This window comes from Mytilus californianus, unplaced genomic scaffold (genome assembly GCF_021869535.1).
Source record: "Mytilus californianus isolate M0D057914Y unplaced genomic scaffold, xbMytCali1.0.p SCAF_5, whole genome shotgun sequence".
Taxonomy (NCBI): Eukaryota; Metazoa; Mollusca; class Bivalvia; order Mytilida; family Mytilidae; genus Mytilus; species Mytilus californianus.
In genome coordinates, this window is record NW_026262701.1 from 53,779,872 (window position 1) to 53,794,848 (window position 14,977).

At 31.0% G+C, this 14,977-nt stretch overlaps 1 protein-coding gene across 1 annotated transcript in view; it reads left to right on the top strand.

Moving 5' to 3' along the window:
- The window catches only part of LOC127702626 (lipopolysaccharide-binding protein-like), a 39,556-nt gene that overhangs the window by 20,808 nt on the left and 3,771 nt on the right, over positions 1–14,977 (top strand). The window contains exons 7-11 of the mRNA XM_052206900.1: positions 5,739–5,830; positions 6,547–6,723; positions 11,979–12,047; positions 13,084–13,251; positions 13,885–13,952. Coding sequence (XP_052062860.1) covers positions 5,739–5,830; positions 6,547–6,723; positions 11,979–12,047; positions 13,084–13,251; positions 13,885–13,952 — 574 coding nt within the window. The remainder of the gene's footprint in view (positions 1–5,738; positions 5,831–6,546; positions 6,724–11,978; positions 12,048–13,083; positions 13,252–13,884; positions 13,953–14,977) is intronic.

Below are 14,977 nucleotides of genomic sequence, written 5' to 3' on the forward strand. Positions count from 1 at the left end.
GCATATTAAGTTTTGGTCAAAACATCAATTAAATTTTAGATTTGTGAGTGATATATATAGAGCTATTACATGGTAAATTGTATAGTCGTAACAGACACTCCTTTCAAAAATTCGTAAGGGTTCTGCGGAACCCAGTGTCTCGCCTACTTTTTCTGTTAATCGCAGGCTCAACAAAAATGAGGAAGTAAAGCAATAAAAATATTCCTCTTGATACTATCTTTTGATTGCAAGAAGCTTCGGTCCAAGTTTGGTAAAAATACAGGATAGTTTATGAATCAAAATGTTTAAAAACTTTAACTGCAGACTGAATGTAATGTTAACTGGAAGAAAACAAAATTTCCTTCTAGATACTAGCATTTGATCATAAACAAGCTTCTGTCCAAGTTTTGTACAAATCCAAAATAGTATAAGAAAGTTATTAAAATTTTAAAAACTTTAACCACAGAGTGAATGCGTTGTTTCCTGGCAGAAAATCTAAGTCCATTTAAAAGTAAAATAAGGAAAAAATGGATTTATTTTTTTACAAAATTTACTTCTGGATACTATCTGATGATCATAAACAAGCTTCTGTCCATGTTTTGTACAAACCCAGGATAGTTTAAGAAAGTTATTAAAATTTTAAAAACTTTAACCACAGGGTGATTGTAATATTTCCCGGCAGAAAAACTAAGTCAATTTATAAGTAAAATACGAAAAAAATTGAATCTTATTTTTACAAAATTTACTTCTGGATACTATCTTATGATCATAAACAAGCTTCTGTCCAAGTTTGGTAGAAATCCAGGATAGTTTAAGAAAGTTATTAAAATTTCAAAAACTTTAACCACAGAGTGAATATTTGTGGCCGCTGACGCCGACGGAATGTAGGATCGCTATGTCTCGCTTTTTCGACTAATGTCGAAGGCTCGACAAAAATGTCATAATATGGTCAAAATATGTTCTGTTAACAAAAGTACAATTAAATATTGAGTGACCACAACTGCATATCTCTACAATGTATAGTATATTTTCTATTAACCCTTTCCTCCATGGATTATTTTTTATCATACCTGATTCGCATTTGATTTTTTTCAATAAAAAAAATCATTAGGTTTAAAGTATTAATGCATTGCGAAAACAAATTTTTCATCGATGAAATTTTATCCTTTTTATATTAGATATAAATTTTATCAAGTCTAATACAGATTTTTCGTAGACAAGATGTTTCAACTGAGGCACTACACAGGTGTCAAAAGGCGTCATTATGGAGTAAATGGGGGTGGCATCAAAAGGCGTCATTATGGAGGAAAGGGTTAAAGGCCTTAGTACCTTTGTAAATGGTTTAAATAAAAACAAAAACAAATTTTTTTTAGAAAGAAGTGAAAGACAGCCACAGGACGCCACAGAAACTGAAGTATTTGTCGACCACTACATACCATCTCGTGGTCTTCAAATTGATCACTCCAATTATGTAAGTGGAGGTTTGTTCTAAAACCAATTATCAACAATTAATGATATGCACAAATCATTATAAAGAAAAATGCATGGAAATGATAACATCTGTCATGATAACATCTGATGACAGATGTCGTAACAAAATTTAAACCAATGAAGAACTGAGATCTATTAAAACCAACACGTTGGGGAAAGTATAAATTGTCTTACAATTATAGAAATGTATATAAACTTAAAAATTAGCATCATAAAATATGGAATTAGATATAACTGTTTCTTCCAAAAAACATACTCTAAACCATGTAAGCCATGTAAGATACATATAGGAAACATAAAAAAAAAATCTCTTCACAATTAATATCTACACTATAACATGAATGTAATATATTGATTAACATGATTAAGATACGACAATGTATTAGTTTTTCTCTTTCAATATAAAATATGAATACTGTTGTATTAAATCTTGTATTTTGGTCTTTTACAGAAATTGGTTCCATTGGATCAAGCAAAACCTCCACTTTATGAGAGGATTGGAGGAACTGAAGTTTCAGTCCCTCAAAAGTGGATGGTAACCCTTCTATCCAAGTGTAAAGGCAAAGGCTCCTCCTTCACCATTAAAAAAATGTTGGATGGCTTTTTTGAGCCACAGGAGCTAGTTGGGCAGAAGGCCAGTAGTCTCCGAAACAACAAGATAATTCAGGCTATACGTTGTAAGTTGTCATAGATAATACTGAAAATATATCAATGTAAAAGGGTCTTTTTCATTTTCTTTTAAAATGAAATGAAATTATGCTTTAATTGTCAGACAATTTCTTAATAAATGATCTTTTATCATTATTAAAGTTTTAAAATAGTTCTTTCACAATATGTATCAAGATATAATGTCTTTAACAAGTTTTTTTTTAAAGAATTTCCTGTCTATGGGTAAGGAACAAATCTCTAGATCAAAACTGTATACATGCCACTATAATTTGACACAAGTAGAATGAAATAGAATAAAAAATTATTCATGTCTGCCATTAAACCCTTGAAAATGAACTTTAGTTATTGAATCTAACATTTTATCTATACACTTACTGTTTGTCATTTTTTATGACAATTTTAAATTTTTGAATGGGCTTTCTAATTGTGACAGGGAATAAGAGCAAAAAATTTATAAATTATATTTAAGTAAAGGCCATTTCAGAATAAGTTGTATGAAAAGGATAGGAAGACCAATTGATAAGACATAGAAAGTGGCCTTCAAAACGTGCAATTATGCAGGGTAGGAAACTCACTGGAAATGTCTACCAGACCACAGGGCTGGCTGCATAAAAAAATTACCTGTCCTGATCAAAATTTACCAGCCCTGAAAATTAATGCAATAAAAATCAAACCCATTTTCCTTCAAGATTCTAAATTATGTTTTTGTGTTTTGAGATGTTTTAATGACTAGAAGTATTATTAGATAAATTTGAGGATTTTTTGTGATGAAAATGACTTATGACTGCTTTTGTAAATACACACTGCAACAAGACTTACAAGTGCACATTTAAGCAGACACTGCTAAGCCTAATGACCATTTGTTCAGAAGCAAGGTGTGATTTAATTTTTGGGCACTGGGGGTATTAGTTATTCTTCAGTGTAATTCAGCATGCCTTTGTTTGTACCTTTGTTCCACAAAATTACTTTTAAGCAAATAAAAATAAAATTTTGGTTTCATTTATAATTTTATTGCTCCTCATTTTCACAATATTTGAAACTCAACCACTCGAACTCCGTTTTCCAACCAGGAACAATTGTCCGCTTCCTCTTAGACTGATCGTACAATTTATTTTTTCCTGTTGAGTCAACAGCAGTTCGCTTTTTCGGCAACGAAAGGCCCAAGTACTGTCGTAAAGACATGAGTTTACAAAAACAAATTTGTACTTTCGATTTCCTCTTATATTTATTTTTTATTTAATAAACGTGATCGCGATTGGACGATTCGATACCAACTAGCCAATGAGTGCGGATCTTACAAACAACAGGTATCACCATGTTCCCTGCAGAAATCGTGTGGAAACACGTGGTAGTGAAAGGTTAATTGGCAGTCATGATTCTTACCGTGCTGTTATGAATGGGGTAATACTGAGAACTCATTCCAAAAATAGAAAAAAGTAATCCCAACCACCTGCAACAAATAGACCGTCCACCGGACTGTTGAAATTTAATTTTTGACCGCCCGATCGTAAAATAGGCCGTCTCGGGCAGGTTATAATTTCCAACTCTGAATTATGTTTTAACACAATAACACGTCTGTATGATTATACTTTCATATGCTAGATGGATCATAGTTCTACTTTTATTTTTCAGTATATATAATCAACAAATTTAATGTCAAAGACAGTGACTTTAATGGTGCTTTAAATTCCAAGATACACACCTGCAAAAGGGCATCGACAAAGATTATAGAGAAGAAATGATTGTTTCAAGTTCATGCAATGGAGTCTTACTTAATATTTGACTATTTGAAATGTTTACACAAGAAGATGTGTCACAGTGTTTCAATGGAGAGCAATTGAAGTTTATGTCACTGTTTTATTTTTATGGATTATCATTTGTCCCTGTTATAGAACAGTTACATATTGGGTGGTGAAAAATTAAATGTGACATTTTATACTTATTTGATGATGTTAAGAACAAAAAGACAAATAGTTACTATTTATTCATGTTTATTATTAATTTTTTAATCTTAATCTGCATGGCTTCATTTTGCTATCCTTTGACTTGTTTGAGAGATCTTAATTAAAGGATGTGAGCACTAACATTTACTTAAAACCTCAACTGAACCTATTTAATGAATGGTCACATACAACGTACTGTTTCATGTTGTCAGAGGTAAAAATATATGATTTTGATCAAAGAAATATGAAAGTGAAAAGCTTATAAATGCATCAGATTTATATCAAAATAAGGTGTGCCTGGTAAGAAATAAAAACCACCAAACAACCAAATGACACAAAAAAAAAATGTTGGAAAGATTTTTTTGTTGAGTGATATGGCAACATTATAAGATGGTCCTTAGCTTGAATTGAGCAGTATATTTTAAGGTTTGGAGGTGTTTTTTTTCATTTGCTGAGTGAATAATTGTATGCCCCCATAATACAATAGCAATTTTATTTTTAAAATACAGTATCTTCTGTAGGGCATTGATCAGCATTTTTAAATCCTTTAATGAATAGAAAAACAAGAAAGTCAAATATTTCAAAGATCATTCAAATGCATCTGTACCTACTATTGTAGAAATACAAAAATCAACAATTTTTGTTATTTATCCTATAGTTCTTTTTTCTCAAACTGTTTATTCTATTATTGTGTGCATTTGTGTCAAATATCTGTTTTTTTAGATGGTTAGAATAAAATAAAAGTTAATTTGCTTTATAGTACATTATGTCTTTCTCTTTCTTTCCTTATCAGAAGAAAATGCTGACAAATTAGCTGCAACATTGCCGCAATGTTGCAGCTATTTGTTGCGGCAATGTTGCTGCAACTGTTTGCAGGAAAACTAATTTGCATACGAAAAATGAATATTTGCCGCAATATTGCGGCAACATTGCAGCTATTAATTTTCCTGCAAATATTTGCCGCAATATTGCAGCAATTTGTTGCGGCAATATTGCGGCAACTGTTTGCAAAAAAACTCATTTGCATACGAAAAATGAATATTTGCAGCAATATTGCTGCAAATAGTTGCAAGAAGCCATATTTTTCCATAAGGGATAACATCGATCCTGTATAACCCTGTCGCCATTCCGTTTAGAGTTCATAGGTGGATTTTTGCTTAACTTCCAGTGGCAAATATTACATTTATAATCTGGACATGAAAAAAATTAACAATAAATCCAATGCGGTCCTGTCAAATGGATCTACCAGGATAAGGGGTGAAAATTTCAATTGCCACTGGGAAATTAGGGTAGTGTTGTATTAAAACATACGTTTTGCCTTGCAACAGGCCACCTATAGATCCGTTAAAGAATGCTACAAGTGTTAATTAAATGTGTAAAGAGCATGACACTATATGAAGCATTGCGTTTACCGTTTCCATCTGAACCGGGCGTGACTGTGTATTTAAACATCCAACACAGCAAAACGTTTGTTTCTCTTCAACATTATACTGTTATACTGCTAGATGAAAGAAGTCAAAGGATCTTGACCATATGTTTATCCCTCAGTCAACTCTTGTGATGTTGGAGTTTATTTCATTGAAAATGAATTACTTTCGAGTGTTGACTGTCAACCTATTTGATACATATTTTTAACAATTCCATTTTTATTTACAGTGGAAGTACAACTTGGAGAATTCCTAACATTGGACTATAGACTTCTAGCAGCACCAACTGTTACTTCTGAGTATATTGAAGCTGATTTGAAAGTAAATTTTATTTTGTATACATGTTTTAATGCATTAAACAGAAATGAATATGGAATACTGGAAAGAAAGGTTGTTTTTATATGAGTAAAAGCGGAAAATATACCAAAGATCAATCAAAAGCCACCAGTCGAAAAAGACAGACAAAACGATGACTAAAAGAAAAAGATAAACAAACGTCCACTTAACAATAAACAAAAAATGTAATGCGCATCACGAACCCGTCCAAAAAAACTTTGTGTGAATTTGTGTGCTCCGGAAGGTAAACAGTTCTTGCTACATTAGATTATACTTGTAACATATCTTTTATCTTTCTGTCTTCAACCAGACATAATCGGGTTAGATTTCAGTCGACTGAAAGATAGAAGGATTATAAGTAATAAAATTGATTAACATTTAGGGAAATGCTGCGATTTTGTTTTAACACATGGCAAATTGCAAATTATTTTGATTCACAAAGGTATGAAAGGAACTAAAGCTTGCTGGTAGCAAACTGACACTAAACAGCAGTTCATTTAGTTCATATCAGTTTATCTTGTATTTATATAAGGACTCATCATATATGTTCGCTATGAAATCAAATCTAATTAAAATATAGATCTCCAATTTCGTTAATCTTATATGTACGAGCACGAGAATTACTATAGATATGAATTTTAATTAGATTGCTATGTAATCCTGTTACTAACTCGTATTATGATTTTTTTTTTCGGTTTTAGGGAGAAATATTTTGGAAAAGTGATAAATCTGAAGCACCCTTTGCACCGCCTGCCATGGCAACCATTACAGACAACAAAAAGATGGTTTATATCACACTGTCAGAATATATCTTTAACACAATGACCTACCAGGCACACCAACACAACATCCTAGTATTTAACCTTACTTCACAGAACGTACGTACTAAAATTGTTTCTTACATTTCCTATGAATTGGTCAATAAAATTATCTGTATTTGTATCTGTATGAAATCATGCGTATTTTATAATAAAATTAGCATCTAGCTTGTAAATATAGATTCTTACATTGGTACCAGTGGATTATCGGATTTATCCATTCGAGATAGTTAAATTATCGAATTTTAAAGTGTGAGCCTCGGCGTGGACTTTAGAATTGATAATTTGACTATCGAAATTGGATAAATCCAATAATCCACGAGTAACTATGTACTAAGAATCTGTTTCTCTTATGATTATCAAATAAATTTTAATTTTTGATAAACGAAAATCCCTTTTGAGTGCCTTCCACATTCCACAAAGTTGTCAATTTTATTAACACCTGTTAGCACATTTTGATTCTTCCAGTGAGCTGATAAAAGTTATGACCCTTAAACTCATCCAATCATCTTCTGAGATCATCGGCAACCACACGTTGATTAAACTTTTTTATACAATGTGTTCGGAAAGGGTTAAATTGCCAAAGAATTAGAGAAATGAGTCTATCTTTTTAAACGTATACCGTGTATGCCGTGGTGTTTTGATCTTCGATAACTATTTCGTGTTTTTTTTAATATACTTGCTTGTCTCTCTATTATCAATTGTTTGAATTTAACAAAGCATTTTATTATTGCATTAGATAAATATATAAAAAATATCTTTAGAATGTGCATATGCACGTACAGTTTTAATCATTTACTGATTTCTGACACTGCTGTGCGGTTGTTTATATTCGTGGAACGAATTTGTTTTGTTTTTTTTTTTCACATATTTTCGAGTCTAATTATTTACCGTGTTTCGTGCACAACGTGTAAGCTGTTTTTTGTTTTTTGTTTTTGTTTTTTTCATTTCGTCTGTGCAACATACCACATCTTTACGACCATCTTCAATACATTTTATTATATGACAATTTAAGGTAGTACCTGTCTTTGTAAGAATCATGCAGGTTCCTGTTGATAGGCGATTCATGACCCCTCTTGGTATGGTATGAAAATAAGTTTCATATATCAATTTTTTTCTTTTGAACCTTCTTGCCATGGAAACCATCCTTACAAAATTTTGCCAAAATACGTACAAAAGTAGCCTTTGAAAATTGAAATATAAGGGATTTTAAAGAACCATTAAAATAAAGTTAATCAATACAAAAAATAAGTATATTTACAGTATTGACAAACAAAACCCAAAACTATACAAAAACGCTAAAATTTTGAATTTACTACATAGTTTGTTTCCAAAGCAACCATTTAAAAATGTGTTAAAATTCGAAAATGAAAAATTTCTAAAATTCTTAAATTTAAAATAAAAAATTGTCAATTTTCACCAAAATTCAGATTACCAAACAGATGAATAATCAAACATTTTGAACTTAAAAAGCTAAAATATTCCATTTGTATGTGCAATTCTGACACACATTTGTTAATTTTAAACTAGAATATATGATTAATGAAGATATACTTGTACAAAACATAAACTCATCACTCTGGGTATGGTGCACCTCCCCCCTCTTTTTTTTTTGGAAAAAAAATCATTTTTTTCAAAATTATAAAATTTGTTGAAAAAAATGTTGAATCTTATTGTGTTTACTTGTGAACTAAGCATTTTAAGAATTTAAGCATAGCATTACTTCTATAGTTATATGTAAGATTTCTCAGAAGTTTGAAAAAAATGATAACACGCATAACCTGTTGTCGTGCCTGGGATTGATGCTGTTAGTGAAAAAGAATAATATTGAACTCCAAAAACATTCAAGCCTGTGTATAAAAATAAGAGGATGTGTTGTAATTGCCAATGAGACAACTCTCCGCAAGAGACCAAATGACATAGAAATGAACAACCACAGGTCATCGTACAGCCTTCAATAATGAGCATAACATGATTGTCTGTAAAACAAATCTGAATGAACAATTTAAAAAACAAATTGCCCTAGACTAAGATCTGCTAAACAAGAATGCACATCCTGAAATGTCTGGTTGGTTTTATTTATCAATGAATTACTTTTGAAACTCTGTTATATAAAGATTTTAATACAAGTATCATATTAACTTAACATTTTCAATGTTCTAAGAAAATGAGGTCAGGGTACGATGAACTATGTCAGACAGACGAAAGAGAGAGAACGGAAACGAAAAATTAAGTAATTTTTCCATTTTTAAAGGGGCATAACTCATTAACAGTACAAGTGACACCAATAAAATTCAAACTAGATCTGTATTTTATGGTAATAAGCATTGTGTATAAGTTTCAAAACATTTAGTTGTGGCTAACTTAAGTTCGAGAACGGAAAAAAAAAGTCAGCAATTTTTCCATTTGTAAAGGTGTATAACTCTCGAACGGAACTATCTGAGGAAATATATACCAACGATCTATCTTAAACTGTGTAAGACTTTGTCAATTTTTGTATGGTATATGATGGAAAAGGACAGCTTGTCTATCATTTTTTTTTAAATAACCTAACTGAATTATTAATTGTTTAAGGTAGAGTTATCGCATCTTTATAGTTCTCAAAACATATTCTCCTTGTGGGCCTTGAGGAAAATTTGCTGGTCCTAACTAGTATATACTGTTTTGATTCTCAAAACTTTAGGACCACCATATGCAAAGATCATTCATGGAATTTTGCTCAATTTTATCAATTGTTATATTTACACATTTGTATGCCCCTGCCCTGGTTTACCATTAAGGTTTACCATTGTACGTCCCAAAGTTGGTTTCTGTTCTCTAACTTTAGTTTGCCTCAACCAAATGTTATGAAACTTAATCACATTGCTTATTACCACAAAACACAGACCAAGTTTGAATTTTGGTGGTGCCACTTTAACCGTTGCAGCGCTCTCACATGTACAAATCTTGTCAGATTTTTACGAAACTAATACTTTAGATTAATATAAGCAACATGTCAAACAAGTTATATATTGTTGGCCAATCGACTTTTTTAAGAGTTATTACCCTTAAAAATATTACATTTATGGAAAGTGGCCTCGTTAGCGCTCTCGAGGGTACAAGTTGTTTTTTTTTCATTTTCAGTATATTTCTGATAGAAAGGACGTAGTTTTTTAGTTCACCGTTCCATCACTTGGCGTCCGTCGTCGTCCGTCCGGTGTTAACTACTTCAAAAACTCCTCTGAATCTACTGAAACAATTCCAGCCAAACTTAAGCTGAATGATTCTTAGGATATCTAGAATAAAGTTTGTGTTTTATTTTCTATTTTGTCAAAAAACATGGCCGCCATGGCTAAAAATAGAACATAGGGATAAAATGCAGTTTTTGGCTTATATCTCACACTAAAGCATTTAGAGCAAATCTGATGTAGGTAAACATGGTCATTAGGTCAAATTCTATCAGCCCTGAAATTGTCAGATGAATCTAACAACCCATTGTTGGGTTGCTGCCACTAAATTGGTAATTATAAGGAAATTTTGCAGTATTTGGTTATTATCTTGAATATTATTAATGACAAAGATAAACTGTAGAGAGCAAAAAAGTTCAGCAAAGTAATCTTCAAAGAAGTTTAATGACCAAAATTGTCAATTGACCCCTAAAGGAGTTATTGCACTTTAAAGATTTTTTTCACAATTTGTTCATCTAGTTTGCTTACTTTAAAAAATCTTCTCCTGAAACTGCTGAATCAATTTCAGCCAAACTTGGTAGTATTTAGTATACATTTTGTATTTTATTTCCTTGTAATCCACTATGGCTAAAATGGAACATAGGGGTAAAATGCATTTTTTTGCTTTTGACAGATACAAAAAACATTTAAATGGAATTTTTAAGCCACTCATTGATATATATTGAAAAGCATAAATAATCATTGATGAAAGATTTAACCAAAAATTACAGGTGATCGATTCAGGCTTTTGAGAGCCTCTTGTTTAGAGTTAAAATTTAAAGACAGTCAGAGACTAAGTTTTTTTGACATAGACTGAAATAAAACTTGGACAGAGGCTAATTTTCAAGACCATAAAATAGCATCTAAAAATTTCAATTTGCACAAAACAAGTGTATTTCATGTATTTAGGGACGCAGCAATCCTTCATTCAATCATCAGCCTTTCGGCTGTTTTCTGTTGTTTGGTTGGAATGTTGTCTCTTTGACACATTCCCCATTTCTGAAAAAAATCTAATATTTAAAAATGGGGAAGGAGGTACTATCATTGCCCTAACCCTTTGAAGAAATTTCATGCTTCAATGCTCAAAATGTTCAGAATTTAATACCATCTTTCTTTAAATTTTTGATAAATTTTATAATTTTGAAAAAAAAAATGATTAAAAAAAAAAAAAAGGGGGGGCACCATGCCCAGAGAGAAAAGTTTTATTCTCTACCAACATATCTCTATCAATAATATATTCTCATTTATAATTACTAAATTTGTGTCAGAAATGCACATATGAATGGAATGATTTAGCCCTTTTAAGTTCAAAATGTTTGATTATTCATCTGTTTGGCAATCTGAATTTTGGCGAAAATTGACAATTTTTGACTAAAATTATTTTTTTGAAGAAAAAAAATAACACACGACTTTCTTTTTATTTTTTGAATATATAGAATGTTGTCTTTCAAAATTTATCAATGAAATGTCATGGTATAGTTGGTCTTGGGAGATAAACAGATTTAAAATTTAGGAGTTTTTGAAATTTTTCATTTTCGAATTTTAACACATTTTTAAATGGTTACTATGGAAACAAACTATTTAATAAATTCAAAATTTTAACGTGTTTGAATAGTTTGGGGTTTTGTTTATTAACAATATAAAAACCCTAATTTTTTTTTATTGATTAAATTAATTTCCATGGGACTTTAAATTCAATTATTTTAAATTTTCCAAAGGGTCTTTTTTCACATATTCAGGCAAAATGTTGTTTTGATGGTTACCATGACAACGGGCAATATACAGGGAAAATAAAGACAGAATTTTACTTATCTACCAAAGTTCTTATGATATAGTGCTAAAAAAATTACTTCTGAGACATGTCATGAATCACCCTCTGCATGATTTTTACAAAGACAGGTACTTAAGGTTAAAGTTTCCGTAATTGTCCAGAAATGTAGTTTTGTTCATGTACACAGAAGATTATCTGAAAATCCATTCAAATAAAGCCCCATCTATAAAAAAAAAGTTTAAAAAATTAGTGTTAGATATTGAATTTCAAGTCGGTCGAAAATTAGTAGATGTAAATTTGTCGAATTATAATTTTCATATTGATAATTTGATTTGCAGATAAAAGCCAAGAATGACGCACTAAACACAACCTGCACAGACATTTGTATTGGTAAACTTATTCCACAGGTAAGCACAAAAAATATAATTTTACACTCCTCATAAAGATGACGTTCTGCCCAGAAACTATTTTCCATGAAAGTATACTATATAGAGTAACATTTAAACATTCTGTAACAGTGTCATCAGCAGGCAACCTACAATAATCTTCGTACTATTAAAGAATGTTGTTTTTGTGGGAAAAAGAATCTCCGGATTATTCATATAAACTATAAGAGAAGAAACGAATGTTCAGCTGTATGCAAAATGTAATAGAAATATGATATTTCTAAATCTTTAACTGGAAGTTTTCTTCAGATTTGTTTTTCTACATTGAGGAGAAATAACAATGTTTACTTCATTGTTTAAGAATAACCAGTTATACGGATAATTTAAAATCAAACGAAGCGAACACCCTTCATTACTTGTAGCATTAAGCATGATACTATATGAGACATCGTCAACTTAATTATAGCAACAACGCTCGAAATGCATGTAGACTATTTGTTCAAAAGTTGATTAATTGACGTTATTTCTACAATCGACTGATGCCAAATGTTACGTTTCTGTTCTTCTTCTTTTTTAAATAATAAAATATCAGATTTAATATGTGTTTTAAAGTCATATGGTAGAACGATTGCAAAAAGTAACACGTCAGCAGTGTTGCAAGCTCATAACTTTTGAAAAACGAATTGCTAATATTTTGACAAATCCATTGCAACGGTCAACATAATTCAATTTGAAAGGCAAAAATGTTTTTCTAAGTACTTTAGTATTACAATATCTTAATTTTCTGAAATCAATGACATAATTGTCTACCATGTAGTTAATAATGATAATAAAAAAACTGAAGAAGGCCAGTGGCCGAAACGTCTTACAAAATGGTGTATTTACTACAATAATATAATATATGTTCCCTATTGGAATTTTGGAACAAGGAAATCACATAATTGTCAGATGTTTTTAAAAGTTAGATCTTGAAAAATATTATTGTCGGTGCCGTTGCTTTCCATAATCTTTTCCCATTGTAAATTGTAAAAATGTATCACATGCTTGTTAACTGTAGATTGGGAAATCATTTCCTAACAGTAAAGTAGAGCTCCACATGAAAAGTTCAAAACCACCAGTAACCAGTATAACTGATGGACATTTAGGAGTTGCAGCAGAAGGAGACATCGATCTGTATGCTAGAAAACCGGATAACAGTCTGCATTACTTATTCAGAATTGCTGGGGTAAATATAATATTATAAAACTGTTTCCTTAACTGTATACATTTCTTAGATAATCTAAACTATCTCAAACAAATAGATTATTTTTCTGTTAATCAACGCGTGGTGCCTTTTTCTCAGTACTTTACAATTATGTGGTCAAAATACAATTTCAAAGTCAATTGTTATTGCCGTACTATCATGATGTCACGCCCTTGTCTGCTAAATTCAGACAGTACTTTTCTTTCTTATATTTTTACAGATTATTGAAATGTCACATGTTCAAGTCGAATTATTAGCCAAATCATATCTTTACCGCTGTTATGACTTTGACTTCTAATTTTGTTCCCTCTCGTTTACAATGATTAAATACGTTTGCACTTTTTTTTTTTATAAAAGTGTAAAGTATAATTTGAACAATTTAAAAAAAAAAAAAAAAAAAAAAAAAAAAAAAACTAAAAAAAACATGTTTTTTTTTTTATTCTGAAGCCAACAAATTACAGAGGTGTTATTTTGAGCGATTTGTCATTTTTTAAGTGTGTTAATTTTGCACATTGTGTGATGTAAATGCACAAGGCTCATTACAATTACTATAAAGTTCTTTGCGTTTGTTTTTTCAATATCATTATTATGACTTGTTTTCTTATTCTTATTCAGGCTGGGTCTATAGCTGTAAAACTAACGATAAATGAAACTGTCATTCATGGATCTGTAGAGGATATGAAGTATGTAATATATTATTTATTGTCTTATTCATTCTGCAATTGACATTATTTTCTGTCGTGTATATTTGTTGTTAGGATGTTGTCGCATAGTTGTATAGACAAAGAAAAAACAATCAAGTTCGTGTCGAAACTTCAGTTTTGTATCACTTGACAGTCATATTATTATCATAGAAGTAAAAGAAATACGGATTTGTACTTTTAAAAAGAGAAACCAACGCCGTGGTAATGAGATAGAATATAACAAGGGGAAAATCAAAATCAAACGTCAAAGATATGTCAAGAACACGTTTTTATAACTAATGATATGATAATTCTAATCGAGGTAATACCGTATGAATTAGACCATAAAAACTACAGTGTAATGCAGATACTGCAGGATGTCGTAACATAAAATTGAAGGTTTACAATGGGAAAATGAAGGTATCTTTTTAAACGAAAAGTTTAGTTATCAATCGACCCTAGCTGTCTATTTTTAGGCGAATGCAAAGGAATGCAACAGGTCTATGTTATCCTATGTTCTATAAGGAAAGAAGAAATTTCCATACTGTACCAACTTTGAAGTGATACTTTCAAAGACATCACTGACACTGTTGACTAACATCGATAATTCAGTGCGTAGTGTCTTTATAATTGACTGATAAATTGTTGGCTAATTAACGTCAAGTTTCAAATATTTTATGCATATTCCGAAGGTAAACAAGTTATCAATTAAAACAAAGGGATCTGCAAAATTAGTCGAATTGAATGAAGGACTGGTTATTTAGATTGGCTAGTGACATAATTTTGCCTTGCATTAGATCACCTACGGCCCCCACTTAAACTTCGTGCGAGAGTTTATTTACGTGCAGATAGCTTGTCGCTTTGCCTAAATGTACACTATGCATAGGATTTAACCTCCACATTCTGATTGGACATGACTTCGTATTTATGCATCCAACACAGTGACACGTGTACGGTTGCCCTCTTTACATAAAGGATAGGTCTTACCGGATAAGAAAAAGTAAAAGGGATGGCCGTATGTCTAT